The sequence below is a fragment of the Schistocerca piceifrons genome, chromosome 1 (assembly GCF_021461385.2).
Source record: "Schistocerca piceifrons isolate TAMUIC-IGC-003096 chromosome 1, iqSchPice1.1, whole genome shotgun sequence".
NCBI classification, from domain to species: domain Eukaryota; kingdom Metazoa; phylum Arthropoda; class Insecta; order Orthoptera; family Acrididae; genus Schistocerca; species Schistocerca piceifrons.
The window spans coordinates 358,829,055-358,847,471 of record NC_060138.1 but is presented as its reverse complement, the minus strand read 5'-3'; the positions used below and the strand labels follow the sequence as shown (position 1 = coordinate 358,847,471).

The 18,417-nt window shown below is 40.3% G+C and overlaps 1 protein-coding gene across 2 annotated transcripts in view; it reads left to right on the top strand.

Annotated features, from left to right (window-relative positions):
- LOC124793699 (probable glucosamine 6-phosphate N-acetyltransferase) overlaps positions 1-18,417 on the top strand; it is a 41,210-nt gene that overhangs the window by 7,464 nt on the left and 15,329 nt on the right. For both annotated transcript variants that reach the window (XM_047258042.1, XM_047258041.1), the window contains exons 4-5: positions 2,463-2,593; positions 16,133-16,194. In XM_047258042.1, coding sequence (XP_047113998.1) covers positions 2,463-2,593; positions 16,133-16,194 — 193 coding nt within the window. The remainder of the gene's footprint in view (positions 1-2,462; positions 2,594-16,132; positions 16,195-18,417) is intronic.

Genomic DNA, 18,417 nt, shown 5'->3' with positions numbered 1-18,417 from the left:
AATTATTTCTGCTGCCAGATGGTGGATATTAATCGTTTCAATGCATCCATCAGTGGTTGTTCTTCCAAGCGAAGCATCTCAGCTGTGATACCACTACTTCCTGGGGCCTTGTTGTTCTTGAGTGGTTTTAGGGCAGCACTGATTTCTTCCGCTAATGGTTCAGGGACTTCTACTAATTTTGGTAACTCTTATCATGGTAGCCATAACAAATTACTGCTGTTTGTTGTCAGAGAGAGAGGGAACAAAAAACTTTTCAATGCTCACTGTTCCTTGTGTAAAGAATATGCATAGAACGTTGGTTGGCTGCTGGGTTATGCAGGCTTAGCTCTGCATCAAGCCTCTGCCCTGAGGTGCATGAACTAGCACACTGGCAACTTCCTATGATCCAGCAGGGTGACACGTTTTTAACGTTTTCGCAGTCACCCCTTGTGTACTGCCCTACATGTCATTATCTTGCTTTTGAGCCAGAATTGTGTGCTAGTAGGGTAAGGTGGCTTGATGTGCAAAAGAATTAAAAAAAATGGTTACCATCATCCAGTTACCAAGAGAGGCAAATTTTATCTGCAACGTCATCTGAGTACCCCCCCCCCCCCCCCCCCCTCTGCTAGTGCTAGGGCCCAATCATGTATTACTTGGAACCTACTGCTTTCACTGAAGTTTATGAACACTGTATTTTATACACTTACAATAGTGCAGCACTTGACCTAGTCTCAATAAGATTAGTGCAGTCCTAATACGTTGCACGAGCAATGATGTACTGGAATGTGTGAGAGAGTAGTGGAGATAGAAAGGAAAGATGGGAGAAATGCAGTAAAGAAAGATGAATGTGTACAGCTGAAGATCTGGGAGTAACAGGCCATAAAAAGAAACTGAAAACATAAAGAAATATCTGGAGAAGTATTATTAATAACATTCCATTTAAAGCTGAAGATACAGCCTTTAAGGAAGCTAAACGTTTGGCTGACATTATTTTTTGTCAATATTTTGTTCTCTAGACCTGCACCTCAAGATACATACAAAGCCATAGTTAACTTTCTGAAAAACTGCGATTTCTCTCTTGTTGAATGAATCGTGGCTGTCATTACTAATACAGGTACAAGGGTGGACAAAAATATGAAAACACAGCAAGAAATGCATGCTTGAACCTAAATGCAGATGCTAGCCAAGTCTGCAGTTCGCAATGCTGTATTTGACCACGAGTGGCACATGTGCAATGTTCTCAATACGTTTCAAATGTCACTCATGTCAGAACAGTTTTCTGTGTAATTGTGAGTGCATTGTGCAGAGCCAGGGGCATTTGAATGTGGGCAAATTGTTGGTGCTTGTATGGTGGGTGCTTCTGTAACCGAAGCAGTTGAATTGTTTGCTGTTTCAAGAGGCGCCAGATTGCTGACTCACTACATACAGGGAAAGCAGAAAAAACATCACCCACAAAATCACAATACATACGAAAGTGTTGGTGGAGTGATTTTGGCGGACATCCTTGTAGATAATTGTGACAAAAAATAAGGGGACAGCAACTGCAAAAGTCACAGCTGAACTGAAAGTCGCACTCGCTGATCCTGTCAGCACCGACACAACACACATGGAGCTCCATGAGCAGGGAATTTCAAAGTGAGCTGCAATTTCAAAACCACCCACTAGTGATGCAAACATCCATAACAGGAAAACTTGATGTTGAAGCCATAAAACCTGAACTGTGGAGCAGTGGAAGAATGTTAATTGGTCAGATGAGTCTTGTTTCACTGTTTCCGATTTCTGGCTACATTTATGTTCCAAAAGTAAAACATGGAGAGGTTCAGTGATGATGTGAGTTGCAGTATCATGGTATTCTATAGGCCCCATGGTTTCTCTGTGCATTAGTGCCAAGGATTATGTGACCATTTTGGCTGATCAGATCTATCACATGGTACAGTGTTTGTTCTCTAATGATGAGAAGTATGGCAAGACAGCAGGGCCCCTGTTCACACAGCTCGCATCATCCAGGTCCGGTTTCGTGAGTGTGAGGTTGAATTATATCTCCCATGTCCACAACAGTCACCAGATCTCAATATTAATGAGCTTTTGTGTGGCTTACTTTGGAAAGAAGGGTGCATGATCATTACCCACTTCCATCGTCATTCCCTGAACTTGCTGCTATTTTGCAGAAAGAATGTACAAAATTCCCTGGAAAGCCATACGAGGCTTGTTCATCCATTCTGAGATGACTGGAAGCTGTTTTGAGTGCTAGTGGTTTCCCTGCCCCATATTAAGCCTGTTATTGTGTTTTTTGTGTTTCCATATTTTGTTCCACCTTCTGTATCATCTGATGGTTTAATTTTGTGTCTTGGTATTATAATTAAATCCAAACAATAGCTTTTGTTGCTTTCATTTTCATCATTTAGATTCTGTTTTATTAATATTCAAAATCCTTTGATTAGGTAATACTATGAATAACACAGTTTTGTTTTTATTTCCATTAGGGCGATATGCTGAAATGAAGGCATGTAAAAATACGTACTTCATCACAGTAATTGAAGATACAATAACTAACAGAATTATTGGTGCTGCTACTCTTGTTATAGAGCAAAAATTCATTCACGGATGTGCTGTGGTGAGTATTTTCAAGTCCAGACATTTTAATTGGAGATTTCTCCAACTAATTTGTATTCAAATTCTACTGAGATGTTGACATGAATTCTGCATGAAGTTTTGGCAATGACTCTTGAGTGAGAATTGAACTGTTAGTATTGTCACGCTTGGGCAGTGATCAATGTGATATGAGAGCCAGAGCTTTACTCTGTTTGCAAAGCATGGCACATGTCACTTGAGGCTAAAAAAAAAGACATAAGAGGACACGTAGTCCACGTCATTCAACAGTCACCTAAGTGGCGGTAAGTCTCATTGCCAAAATTTCATTCCAAACCAATTGGTCAAATGCTGAAAAATAGAATTTGGTTGTTGCTAGAAAAAGTATTGGGGAGTATTGAAATTTAGAGGACAAGCTGAACAGCTTCCTATTCTAACAGAAGGTTTCTTCTAAATCGCCAGTCTCTTTTGATCCAGCCAGCAGGGTGTATACAACCCGGGAAAAACCCGGAAATTTTTTAGAATTCTGGGAATTTTCCATTGTTTTTGTTATCAGTTAAATTTTTGTAATTTTGACTGGTAAGAACCGATACTCTAACAAAGGATATTACTGTATCCCGTGCGAGAATGTACGATGAATTTCTTAAATCACAGAGCATTTGACTCTCATTTAAAAGTTAACTCTTTGATGATGAGCCATTTAGATGAATTTTGAGCCCAGAAGATCAGACATTTATGTCGTTATTAAAAATTTGTATGATATATCTTAAAGTGTAATACACGCATAAAAGACCAACATTATATGTGAAAGCTTAGCTTCTCTTGCAGTGTATTAATCTTATAGACCAATATTATATGTGAAAGCTTTGTGTTTCGTGTAGCAACACTATATATATTAATTTAAACTATTAACTTTTTCTATTTGTGTGTTCGCGCTACTTAACAGTGGTGTTGCTATTGGCTGACTACAATACGTGTCCTAAGCTCTGAGTACCCGCTGTCATCGGCTGGCAAGATCATGTGACATGAGCTATGACTGGCTTACAAAAGCGCATGAGCTATGACTGGCTTACAAAAGCGCATCACAGGCTCGATTTCAATGCTTTGGAAAGTAACATGTGGTGTTTGGTGGAATCCGAATTTATACTTTCGTAATACGAAAATATGCAGCGTACATGCAGCTGTACATCAAAGATCTTTCCAAAACGCATTTTTTTCCCTGTGTTTAGTTTTCTAAAGCGCCGGGAAATTCTACACCTGTGTATAAAACCATAATCATTCAAAGGACTGAAAAATTTAACAGTTCCAAGAGAAAATGTCCTGTCAGTTAACAGGGAAAAAGTATGTTTTCACCCGGGAGGAAGTGTATTTTTAACCGGGAAATGCGGGAGAAACCTGGGAATTTTTTTTCCTTGTCCACATATACACCCTGGCCAGTGGAAGTCAGTTCAGACATGCAGTATTTATAGACAGAGAAAGGCATTTGTAGTTGAAAGAGCGATTATAAAATACAACTTCACTATTGTTTATTCTAACAAAAAAGATACTTAATAGTTTGGAATAAATAATTATTTCTTCATGTTTCGTCATTTGTTTGTGTATGAATCTTCTTAATCCCAGTTCACCATCTGTAACATTCTCACATGCAAGCCTCTTTGAATTCATATTTCAGCCCCAATTGATAATAAGATAAATTGTACTAGGAATTTCCAATGAACAAGTTGACATTGCAGATATGTACATGGGTGAATCAAATATAAATGGGATATTTGTTCCCAGGCGTCAGTAGTTGGTAGGACCGGACCTGCACCTCTAGTATAGTTGGATGGGGCCATTAGGAGTGGGGAGACACAGCCATTACATACGTCTAGCATCTTCATCATAAACACTCACAATGTTGGAGAAACAGGTGCATAATTAGAAAATTTCTTGATAGTGAAGGAATTACAGTGATGGAAATTTTACAGAATTTGACTTCACATTTCAGTGATCAAACATTGTCAAGGACATGTGTTTTTTGCCTGGCATAAAGAGTTCAAGGAAGGACAAGATCATATAGAAAATTAGCAACATGATCGCCATCCTCAGACCATCATTACAGATGAAAATATTTGAGCAGTTAGAGACATTCTTGAAGGTGATCGACAAACGAGAGTATAAGAAGTTGCAGAACAGGTCAGAATAAGTTCTGGAATCTCTCATAAGATCATCACAAATGACCTATAGTTGTTCCAGTTGGGTCCCTCGTCTTTTGGCCAAAAGTCAAAAGCTGAGGCGTTTGGATGTCTTTCAGAGACCTACAGCTAGGTTTTCTTTTTAAAGTCAGATTGTCACGTGTGACAAAATGTGGGTCCACCACTACACTCCTTAATTCAAACAAGATAATAAGGAGTGGCGAAGAAAAGGGGAGGGAACCCCAGGGAAAACAGACTCGACCGTCAGCTGGCAAGGTTCTTTCAACCGATCTTTTTTTACTGGAGAGGCAATACACACAATCAGTAATACTGAGTACTATTGCGAGCTGTTGAAGGAGGTCAGGAATGCATATTGCCGCAAAAAATGACAGGCCGATTCAACAAGTCATCCTCCTCCACATCAATGTCAGGCCTCATACTGCAGCCCTAATGTTCTCCAAACTGTATCAAATAAACCGGACTCAACTTGATCATCCTCCTTACAGCACAGACCTATCTACTTGTGATTTCCATTTGTTTTGACTCCTTAAAAAAGCTCTAGGTGGGCACCTATTTGAAGATAATGAGAGCATGGAAGGATTCATGCGCAATTGGCTCCTGATGCAGTTAGCCTCATTCTACAATGCTGCAATACAAAAACCATCCTTCTTGCTGGGAAAAATGTATTTCTTAAATGGGGATCTATGTGGAAAAATAAATTTCAGTCAAATTTTTTTACAAGTGCTCTGAAATGTCTACCATTGGCAGTAGCAGCACGGATTATTTGCACTGAATAACTGCATGTAACAGCAACTACAATGATTGTTAGCAGTTGAACACAGTATCAGTTGATCGGTGTCAGTTGATTCACAGAGGAGAACGGGCTCATGGGCACATGGGGCCAAATCCGTCTGCTAGCTGCCCTCAAACAGTTGATCGAATTGGTATGCGGTGTTGAAAATGAAAATGACCGGGCTGAAGTCAGATAGAATGTTGAGGTGGGAGCAGGCATTTGCTTGAGGAAGCCTTGTCAGTTTTGGGGCAGTGCTCTGATTCCCAAGTGGTGGTGGAACCATAGCTAAAGGCTCCAAAGACAGTGTGGGAACTTTGGAAGCAGGTTGCACCCATGCTGGTACCAAGAGTCTTTGTGGTTCTTCTAGTGGAGGAGCTGGGTCAATGTCCAGGAGTGTCCCCTTTAATAGGTGGGGTGAAAGGATCAGATTCCCGTGTTTGCTGGAAGCTGTTGAAGAGCTGGGTGTGGGGGTTGTCACTGGTGTGGTGCCTCAGGACAGCAGAGAAATCTGGTCACTGTGCAGCAACTGAAGCTGGTTGCAGTATCTGTGCAGCATCCTATGCACAGTCGCTACCAGAACCAGCTGACATCCCTGTTGTGCTGCAATGGACACCTGAATCCAGTACAAGGTCCACTCCGAAAGTGTATGCACCCAGTGGAGCACTCGTGCAAAACATTGTTGCTTCCTCTTTGGCTTACTCATATGGTATGAAGAGAAGATGCAGCAGGATCATGAGGATGCCCATGCAATAATTTCTTAGGATAGATAAAAAGAGATTAAGAGCTTTTTGTGGTTTAGTTAACACCTTAGCTTTTGCCATTTGTTTTTCAAAAGTACGAACAAATTGTTTTGCTGAACCGTTAGCAGCTGAGTGAAGAGGTGGACTGAGGTCAGTTGTCCATAATCAAGATGCAGGAAGCTCTTTTAATGACCTCCACCATCATCTTGTCTGGTGCAGTGTGACAATTTAAAGAAAGTGAAAAAAGGAGTCCACCACTATAACCCCATTGTTCCAAGAAAGGAGCTCAAGAAATCAGAATTGACATGGTCCCATAGCTAAGTATGTGCTGTCCATGTAGAATAAAATTATTGGGGGGGGGGGGGGGGTTGAAGTGCTTGACAGGATGTACTATCGGTGTGACATCGTCATCCATCCGTGGCCATTAGGTATACTGATTCGCCAGTTGCTTCATCTGTGTGGTTCCCCAATGCGAATAGTGGAGCAGTTGCTGCAGGCATGTTGACACCACCACCCAGCCATTGTATCTTCTTATGTTAATAGCAGAACACCTTAACAAATTTGAGAATTATGTCATCGGACAAAGAAGCATTTAATGCCTGTTGGTGAAGTGGCTGATAACATGATGGGGCATCCCAAGTGGACATGCTGGTAAAACACGCTGGAGATATGTTATGCCTGGATGGTGCTGCAACATCTTTAGAAAGACCTCCAAGGATTGTTCTGTTTAGATTATCTGTAAACTGACTATTTCCTGCTTGTGCAAGTCCAGGTCAGGGCCCGTAAGCGCACAGTGGTAATGGTGGTTTATGGTCAAAACCAACATCTCTCTCTCTCTCTCTCTCTCTCTCTCTCTCTCTCTCTCTCTCTCTCTCTTTTAAAAAAAAAAAACTGAATTAATTTTTTTGAACACAAACTCTGTGGTTTCTGTACTATTAGCAAGCTTGTGAGACAGGATTTCCCCAGTGCTATGCAGTAGGCATCTGTAGCCAGAATTAATGGTAAATTAAGGTGATACACCATTGGACAGGGCACAAACTGAAGGCAGGATTTGAAGATTTTAAAATCCTTCCGACAAGCATGGAAGGGAACTTGCTTTCTGCATAACTGATTCAGCGGGTAAGGAATAAAAGCTGCACGTGGGATAACCTGGCCATAATTTTGCCTAAAATACTTGAAGATCTTTTAGCAGCTAAAGAATTAATAATAATAATAATAATTTTATTGTCGTTCAGCTGATTACAGCAATAGACAAAGTCAAGAGCATATATTTCTACATAAACTACTATATTGATGTAAATTGGTTTACATAAAATAGGTACACGTTAGAATACAGGATTTTCATCTTCAAAGAATTCATCAATGGTGTAAAACGGATTGTTCACTCGTAGCTTGTATAATTTAGCTTTGAAGATATTTACAGGCAGTTCTTTAAAGTCAGCACTTAGTCTATTAAACATCCTTAGTCCAAGAACTAGGTAGATAATCTATGATATGGTACATCTACAGATGTTCTGTTTCTAGTATTATGGCTTTGAATATCACTTCTCAACACAAAATTAGACACATTGTTTCTAATTGATTGTGCATTGCCATGATGTACTATTGTGTGGGCCAGAGGTCCTCTTTATTAACTATGTAGTCGAGGTATGCAACGGGTGGCTAGAAAAAGGAACATTTTGGAAAAGTACACTTCACGTCTTTGTTGTGATTGTCACAAAAATGGTACCCCATGTGCCAATTTTTTTTTTATTTATTTATTTTTTTTATGATCTGTTACCAAAATGTCATACACGTATTATATACTGTAGGGAGTCGTTGTAATGATCTGTTCAAAACATCTAAAATATGGCAAGTGCACTACCAACTACAAATGGTAACATGTTGCACTGACAGAGAGCCAAAAGTGGTGTTAAACACCATAATTTTTCTGAACTGTTAATCTACAGAAGCTGAAAAATAAGCTTTACAAAAAAAGTTGAACTCCAGACAATTAACAAAAGAGCTCTTCGGGACACAGCAATGGGTATGGATCTACTTCTGCTTGTGTGCACTGACTGTAAGTTTAAAATTGCCACACAACTGAAGGGAGACATCTTGCTTTCATGCTGCAACCAAAGGAGAAGTCCAATGGCTAAAAGAGTTGGGGGAGGGGCAAGCACTTGTTGCTATCCGATATGTCCAATTCAAGCTTAACTTTGTGTGGAAGTATTAACCAACTTTGATGTGTCTTAAAGAACTGTGGCACCACCAGAGGTTCCAGCACTACGTGAGCCTGAAACTTTTAAGTCTTCTCTATACCCAGCTCAAAAAATGCTGCACATTGAGTGTAGATAGTGTCTGTTGCTTCACATGGCACTGAAGGTTGAGTAGAATGCAGAGAATATTAAATAGAAAACTCAAGTGTGGAGTATAAATACAGTCCAAAAATGTTCTCCACAGAAGGGTTTATAATCAGCAGGAGAGGCAGTGTCAAAGGTACATAGTTATTAGGTGAAATCAAGCAATTGAAAATCCAGAAGGAACAATGGCAGTATTATGAAAAGGATAGACTGCTACTCACCAAATAGTGGAGATGTTGAGTTACAGACAGGCTCAGTAGAAATACTGTAAAACAAGTAAGCTTTCGGCCAAAAGGCCTTCTTCCAAATTAGGCAAAACACACTCGCACGCACACGCAAACATGCGCCCGCACGCTCTCTCTCTCTCTCTCTCTCTCTCTCTCTCTCTCTCTCTCTCTCTCTCTCTCTCTCACACACACACACACACACACACATGAGACCACTGTCTCTGGGTGCTGAGACCACACTGCAAGCAGCTGCTGATAATGGGAGAAGCAATCGAGATGGTGGGGGTGAGGAGGAGCCTGGGGCAGGGAGGGTGGGTGGGGTAAAGTGCTGCTTGTGGAAGCATACGGGAATGAGGTGATATGGAAATGCTGTGTGGCTAGGGCCTCCTGTCGGGTAGACCGCCTGGTGCAAGTCTTTCAAGTTGACGCCACTTTGGCGACTTGCGTGTCGATGGAGATGAAATGATGATGATGATAAGGACAACACAACACCCAGTCTCTGAGTGGAGAAAATCTCTGACCCAGCCGGGTTTCAAACCCGGGCCATTAGGTATGACATTCTGCCGTGCTGACCATTCAGCTACCAGGGGCGGACAAAGTGGTGAAGAGGGTTAAGACAGCTAGGTGCAGTCAGGACGTTAGATGGAGGGTTAGGCGGGTGAGGGAAGGAGCGGAAAAGGAGAAAAGACTGGGTGCATTGGTGGAATGGATGGCTGTGTGCGAGTTGGATTGGGAGCAGGGAAGATGATAGATGGGTAAAGGAGAATGACTAATGTGGATTAGGCCAGGAAGTTTGCGGTAACATTGTATATATTGCAGGGAGTGTTCCCACCTACGCAGTTCAGAAAAGCTAGTCTTAGTAGGAAGGATCCAGATGGCACAAGCTGTGAAGCAGTCATTAAAAAGAAGAGCATAATGTTGGGCAGCGTGCTCAGAAACGGAGTGGTCCAGCTGTTTTGTGGCCACAGTTTGTTGGTGGCTATTCGTGTGAACAGACAGCTTGTTGGTTGTCATGCCCACATAGAACGCAGCACAGTGGTTGCAGCTTAGCTTGTAGATAACATGACTGGTTTCACAGGTAGCCCTGTGTGTGATAGTATAGATGATGCTTGTGACTGGAGAGGAGTAGGTGGTGGTGGGAGGATGTACTGGACAAGTCGTACATCTAAGTCTATTAAACAGGGATATGAGACATGAGGCAAGAGGTTGGAAGCTGGGGTTGTGTAGGGATGGATGGTGATTTTGTGTAGGTTTGGTGGGTGGTGGAATACCACTGTGGGAAGGCTAGTGGGTAGGATAGTTCTCATTTTGAGGCACGACGAGATCTTGTGGAAACCCATATGGAGAGTATTATTCAGTTGCTCCAGTCCTGGGTGGTACTGTGTCATGAGGGGCATTCTCATTTGTGGCCAGATGGTGGGACTTTGGGAGGAGGAGGGGAGGGGGTGACTGGAGTGATTAGGCATGGGAGATCTGTTTCTGAATGAGGTTGGGAGTGTAATTGCAGTGTGTGAAGGCCTCAGTGAGATCCTTGATATATTTTGAGAGGGACTGCTCATCGCTGCAGATGTAACGGCTGTGGTTGGCTAAGCTATATGGAAGGGACTTCGTGGTTTAGAATGGCTAGCAGATGTCAAAGTGCAAGTATTACTGGTGGTTGGTGGCTTGTTGGGTTGAGGAAGACCAGGAGAATTGAATGGAGGAGACAGTATTGAGGTTCTGGAGGAATGTGGGTAGGTGTTCTCACCCTCAATCCAGGTCATGAAGATGTCATCAGTGTGAATGTGGACCGGAGGGGGGTGGGAGGGATTCTGGAAGAATTCCTCTAGATGTCCCATGAATGGGTTGGAATAGGATGACACCATTCAGGTGCCCATTGGCGTACCCTGGATTTGTTTGTATGTGATGCCTTCAAGGAGAAATAATTGTGGGTGTAGGTATAGTTGGTCATGGTGATGAGGAAGGAGATTGTAAGGTTGGAATTCATTGGGCATTGGGAAATGTGATGTTCAATAGTGGTGAGGCCATAGGCATAAGGAATGTATGTATAGAGGGAAGTAGCATCAATAGTGACGAGCAGGGCACCGCGTGGTAAAAGAACAGGAACTGTGGAGAGTCACTGGTTGAAATGGTTGGTACCTTTTATATAGGAGGGTAGGTTACGGGCAAAAGGCTGAAGGTGTTGGTCTAGGTTGGTGCATAAGTTCATAGTGTTTTTCCATAAGTTTAAGAAACACAACATATACACTCTCTTTTCATAAAGATGACTCTTTTAAGTTGTAGACAGGCACAATTAAAAGACACTTACACATAAGTTTTTAGCCACAGCCTCACCAGAAAAAAAAGATAAATGCCCACCATTCATTCACACAAGCAAGCACATCTTATGTACATACGGCGAAGGTTGTGGCTGACAGCTTATGTGTGTCTTTTAATTGTGTGTATCTGCAACTTAAAGTGTCATCTTTACAGTAAGTAGCAATCTAGCTTTTCCTACATTGCTGGTATTCCAAACTGAAGTTTCCATTGTTTAGTATATTATCCTTCACTATTTACAACAATCTGACAACACTGGGGTAACTTTTCAGTTCCATGACTGTAGCAATCTCATGGTTTTAATGCGAAGAACTCTTCAAGCCATGTTCGGAGTACATTTTCATCTGGAAAGGAATTTGCTTGAAGGTTGTTCGATAGAGAGCAAAAAGATGAAAATCTGTAGGCACAAGATCAGCTTAGTATGGTGGATTCATAATGACTTCCCAATTCCTGTACAGCACGAGTCTAGCAGAATACGGGTGGGTGTTATGGAGCAGCATTGCTTCACATAGTCTTCCTGGTCATTGTTCTTGGGTTGTGTCTGCAAGACGTCTCATTTATTAACAATAATGGTTAGCAGTGATGGTTACATCTCAGGGAAGCATTTCATAGTACACCATACTGTCGCTGTTCCACTAGATGCCTAACATTATCTTTAGTGGATGTGTACGGGTCCTTCTATGGGGAGTTGCTGCTTTGTTTGGGCTCACCTATTCTTTTCTTTCCCTTATGTTAGCATAAAGACACCATTTCTCGTTACCAGTAATGATACATGATAGGAGTGGTTAGTCTTGTTGCTCACAAGCCAATTGATGATGAGCAAGCAGAGATGCATATATGGCCACCCTCTGATTTCGGCTTAGAGCATGCAGTATCCATACATCCAATTTTTTTACCATCCTTATGGCATGCAAATGTCGCAGAATGGTGGCGTGATAACAGTTCATCACATCTGCCAGTTCTAGAGTACGCTGACATGGATCTTTGTGGATAAAAGCATTTAAATGATCTTCATCAAACCCCAAAGATCTTCTTGGACATAGAGAGTCACTAATGTCAAACGATCCTCTTTAAAATGAGAAAATCATTTTCTTGTAGTGGCATTATCTCCAAATGTTTTGCTGCTGGCTTCACTGCTGTCACACACCTACTGAAATCAAACAGAAGAATATGCCAGGAATTTCTGCACTTGCCTCCATTTTCTAGTGCCCACAGCTACACTCACTGTCTTCAGACAGCAGTGTGTAAATTCAAATAGCAACAGTGAAGTACAAATAAAAAACTACTATCAATAAATAAACCCATAGCAACTGAATTACCAGCATGCAAAACAAAAACATTATGAACTTAATGCACCATTATAATATATTTGACTGAAAGTTGCACTTCAGCTAAGCATGGAATAACATAACTTCCATATACCCATAATTTTGGTTGCACATTGTTCAATGGCAGAGCACCAATACTGAAATACGTGAATAGGTTTATCTCAAGACTGACACATCAGTGTTAGAGAGAAAAGTAACTGGCACTTCTTGTAATTCTGCTTGTAACGGTATTTTCCTAGGTGCTCCTACATGATTACTCTCAATCACTGTTAATATGAATTGGCGAAGGATGTCACCTGATGCCTACTGTAGTTTAACACAGCTCTGCAATATGCTCTTTACAAAAACATCAATGGAATTCCGTTTCACAATTAAGAGACTCGTGGTGTGCATATGATGTGAAACAGCCTGGACAACTAGGAAACAAATAAAACTGCTGCAACTGGCACATCAGAACAACATGGGACAGTGCACAACGGGACTGTTGAGCTGCTGCCGGGCAAGACTTTTTTATCACCAGAGGGTCCAACACAGAAGCCTAATGCACTGAGTTTGTTCTTGCCATAGCCATACTCATAGCAGAAATTTTGAAATAGGAGAAAACATCTGCTGTGTAACTGTTGAGATTTCAAAAGGGAGTGTAAGAGAGAGATGTCCGATTGCCACATCTCTATCAGGAGCCAGATGCATTGTATCTCTATTTCAACTCTCAGCATAGGATCATTCACATTTACACACTTTCAAATTTCCACTTGTAAGTTTATGCATGTAAATTTATGCATTCTGCATAAACCTTGAAGTCAGACAGTCCACAAAGCATAGCTTTATGTGCCAGATTTGCAAAGTTGCAAAACCCCTAAATAGGCTGCTACTATGTGCATCCTGACGGAAAATGTTCCAAAAGTAAGGCAAAAATATCTGATAGGAGCAGCACTGATGGGTCCAGCAGCAGATCTGACTTTTGAACTAAGTGACGCAGTTGAAGATTGCTCGACAACAAAAACATTCACTGACAGTCCGGACACTTAATATCTCTTGCCTGAAAATGCAGCACTACCCATTTCTGGTAAACTTTTCAATCTTCCTGCTTATCATTGAACGATCGTAAAGTTGGAATAGCTCACAATGCTTGTGACTAGTGGAACGCTGAACTCGTCAAAAGTCTTACCAGTTCTTGATGTTGATTGAGTTGTTGCTGCGACAATCCAAAAAACTTTGCACCTGTGATAGTTGTGCCTTTTGATACAAAAGTACTCTCATCATTACCATTTTTGTAACTTGCTCTTCTACAGCAGTAGTTACTTATTACACGTGCATAAGTAGACAGCAACATAAAAAGAAGGAAAGAAAGAAAAAAGAAAAAGAAAAATGAATAAGTTCGCAATAAAATAAAATGATTCTATCCAATCAATACATTTGTTGAAGTTATTAGATGGGGTCCTTTTTGTCAACATGCTTTGCTCACCTGTAAAAGGCAGAAAGTATGTTGAACAGTTCTGTCAGCCTACTACCTTCCACTATAAAATCCATTACGCCCGTGAAAGATATTAGTAGAGGGTATCCATCAAGTATTAAGATAACATTTCCAAGTTAGAGGTGTCTATGTCAACTTGCTAGGCTGTTTCAGGCATTCAGATTGGCTGATCTAATGTTACCATTCAGTTTTTGACACAATTCTTCAGTCTTTTACTGCTGCGTATAATAAAGCTGTAAATGTACTGTTGTTACTACAAAGCTTATTTAATAAAAAGTGTGTTGTGTGACATCCTCCAAATATCTGTATCACCCTGGAGTACCCATTAGGTATTTGATTGTGTTATAATGTCACAAGTCAGGCACGGAAAGAAAAATGGATAAATATTACGAAGATTGTGTATCTTAATTGCAACTAATCCTACATCATTATTCTGCTCAAAAGTTTTTAAATGGGCAACTCCGTAAGTTACTGTGAATGGGGAAGTTGAAGTATCTTTTATTCTACAAATATTTTGATGTGAAACAATTATCCTTTTTGGAATGGTACAAACAACGCCTGCCAACATATGATGTGTTGTGCCTAGAAGGTAACCAAGCAGTAAAATCCTCATTGCCCCAAACAATTTGGGAGAAATGTTACCTATGAACTTTCTGAAGTAGGCTCATAACAACAGATTGTCTAACATAAAGCATCATTGTAAGTTGAATGAACTCGAAAACTTATCATCATCATCATTATAAATTGTTCGACTCATTGCTGTGTGTCTCCATCCCTGACAGTTGCTTCTCTTAGAGCCTGCTGAAGAGGGGGACTGGTTATCTTCTTGATTCGATCTAACCACCTGTTCACTGCTCTCCCCTGTGGTCTCCTGCCCTCAAATTTTCTTTCCGTGATTATTTTCTCCACCTTTTCTCCCAATAAGGCCAAAAAACTGGTGACTTTTATGTCTGATACGAGAAGAAAGATGCCTAGAGATATTAAATTGCTCAATAATGGCCACATTAATTTTTGTTTTGGTCTATTTTAAGCTTAGCGTCCTGCACTAGCACCAAAACTCAAATGCGTCAATATGCTGCTTATCCCTAGCCTTGAGGGTCCCTGTTTTGCATCTGCAAAAGATCGAAAATAAGTGTTTCACCAAGCTAGATATTTCTGCTGTTCATTAGCACTCTGTTCTGCCAGATCTTGGTGAGCTGCTTAATAACTACTTGCCCTAGTATGATCCATCTTCTTATCTCATTTTCACAAGTTCCCATGTTGTAGATGATTGACCCAAGATAGGTGTGAAACAGTGCAAGACTTTCAGTTCCTGTAATTGGCCCAAGAGTTGGACCTGCACTACTCGATCAGTCATGAGTATGGACTTGGTGAGATTGATGTTCAATGTATATGACAGACTAATGTCATTTACCTTTTTTAGTAATGTGCCAATTGAACAGAATTTGGCATTATATTCCTCAGGTGGACACCCAACAACTCTTCAATCAGTGCCAGACCAAGTAATGGTTCGTAAAAGGGCCAGAGGTGGACCAATGTGTTAAGACTTGCTAAATTTGCAGTACTCTTTCTCTTGAATAACTCATCCAATTGTTCTGAAATTGTAATCATTTGTGTGTACATGTACAATACATCAACCGATTTCTGTCCCATTTAGATAACATCTTTGTGGTGTATCATTATTTTCGTCGTTTAGTGTATATCAAAAGCTTTAGTAAATAAATGTTTGCTTGTGTGTGAAACAACAGACAATAAACTACAGCAGGGCAATGAGACAGTTGCAGTGAGAAAAAGTAGGTGCTGTTTGATTCTTTGTCGCTTTTAATCTCACTGCATATCCATAAGTAGGTTTTAACACTTGTCTTCTCACAAGGCTGATATTATCATTTCTTTTTCTTTTTTCCTCTTGCTGAAAGAGTTCTATAGAGCAAACATTTGACATTCAAATTTTTCTTTTCTGATTTGAAGACATAATCTTTCTGGTTTGGGCTCTTAATCTAACACAGTTTGACCAGTGTTTCTTACACATAGTGTGCTTTCAAATTGATTAGGAGAGGAATATTACTGCAAATGTTGCATTTGTTTAGTTTTAATACTTCCCTTTTGGTAAGGAGTAGTTGATTTGTTTTAGATTTCTTGGATTTTTATAAAATGGTGTTATTATTTACAGCGTGGCCGTTTGGAAGATGTTGTTGTAAATGATACGTATCGTGGAAAGCAACTTGGTAAACTGTAAGTAAATCATATACTTGACTAATCCTTTTTTTATTTTATAATTATCTGAGTGTGTATAATAAAAGACTTTTATCCTTATATTATAAGGAAAGTTGTGGCTGTATGTGAATCATTTATGAGTAATTGAGACCTCTCAGTGAATAGCAGAAGTGTTGAGTCGTCACCAGGCACACACAAAACAGAAAGAAAACTTTCTAGCTTTTGGAATAAAATCTTTTTCTAGCAAGAGTACACACACACACACACACACACACACACACACACACACACACACACACACACACACACACACACCTGTCCCTACATTATGCCTGCTGCTCACACAATTTCAGAATTACATTTCGGTAGGTGGACTAGAGTGGGATGGGGGTTGCATTGGATGGGGTGAGTGAAGGGAGATAGAGGTGGGAGGAGGGGTTGAGGATGGATAGCTGGTGGCCTGCAGGGAGGCAGCAGTTTTGCTGGCTAGGAATGGAGGAGGGAGGGATGGTAAGTGCTTGGGGTAGGCGTGTAATGTACGGGAATTGGAGCAGGTGAGGTGCAGTGCACCCACTGTACCTACACCCTCTACCCAACAATTTTCCCATCCTCTGTCCTGTCATCATCACCCAGTCCACACCTCCCCATCACTTTCTTCACTCACTGCATCTCACTAGCTCAGGAATTCATGTATCATGTTGTTGCCCGTAGTTGATTAATAACATTTATTGCTGCAGTGTATTGACTTTCAAAATGGCTTCTCCACCACTCTTTGTGTTTTGGTAAAGAAATGTACCTAAAGCGTGCTACAGTGAAGGAAGAACCTAGGACAATTAGAAATCCAATACCATATTTTCAAGTTTGTTAGCGGAGTTAAAATGTAGAGTAAAACCATTGAAGAAAGATATGGAAATACTCCCTGTAAAGACAGGGTAATTCATTTTGAATGCTGGCAGAATGCTTGAGTGAAAATGTTTTCGTCATTATTTAGGTAGTAATACCAAGAGTATTTAACATAACAAAAAGGAAAGTGGATGGAAAACTGTCTATCTTGAAGTAAATTGGCCTTAGACATTAAGTTTAACAGAAATAGGCTCTTGGATGTTAAACAATTAAGAACAATGAATCATAGAAAGCATCATTGGTGTATTGAGCTGACCACATGGATTACTGCCATGTGAGTACTACCCTCCTGTTCCAGATTATTCCATTATATTAACCCTGTTTCATCCCTTCACACTCTTTCATTTTTCTTGCTCTTTGTCCTGAGCAAGGCAGCACAGTTGACACAAGCACTAGACACACGTTGGGGTAGAGTAGGATCAGATCCCCATCTGACAATTCATATTTAGGATTTCAGTGGTTCTTCCAAGTCTTTTAAGGTGAATGTGAGTAAAGTTCCTTCTACATGGCCACAGTATATGTTAACTATTTTATTTTTGTTGTTCTGAAATTGTAATACTAAGACATCTTCAATATCCTTGTAAAAGAGGTCTACAGATGAATGAATACTACTACTACTACTACTACTACTACCAGTAGTAGTAGTAGTAGTTGCCAATTCCCCTCTTATTCCTCCTCAAAGGAACTAGTGCTCTTCTCTAATGACCTTGTTGACAAAAAGTTGTCAGTAAACTCTAGCCTATTGTCACCTTGCTTCCTTCCGTTCACTCTTTTCATTCCCCCCCACTTCATCTCACTGGTTTGATTGTGTCAAGTAATGCATAACACTAACATAGAAAATAAATTATTCTTTACTTATTCTAAATATACAAGAAATTAGTGTAAATTAACAGCAGTTAAAACAGAGGTTCAAATTACATTAGAAGAAGTTTCTATCACCAGCTGGACAAAATACAAACCATTCAGCAATGCGACTCGTGACACAATATGCAATACTGCAGGAGCTGCCTGCATAACATTGTATGTAAAAAAAAGAGAAACGAAAGAAAAAAGACTGTACATGAGAAGATCTGGCACAGCTGTAATGCAAATGCCTGTTTGCTGTATTTTGCAGTTGTATTCGTGGTAAAATACTAGATAACACATGAAAAAGTGTGAAATGTCAAAACATAAAACAGAAGGGGGAAAAAAGTAACAGATACACATTACAAACCGTTTTATTCGAAGGAATGCAAATTATGATAGTTTCATCTGTCATTATGATAATCATTTTTATCATCTGACATTGACTGTACACAGCTTCACGTCACTTTTTTCTGAATGGAAACATGGAATATA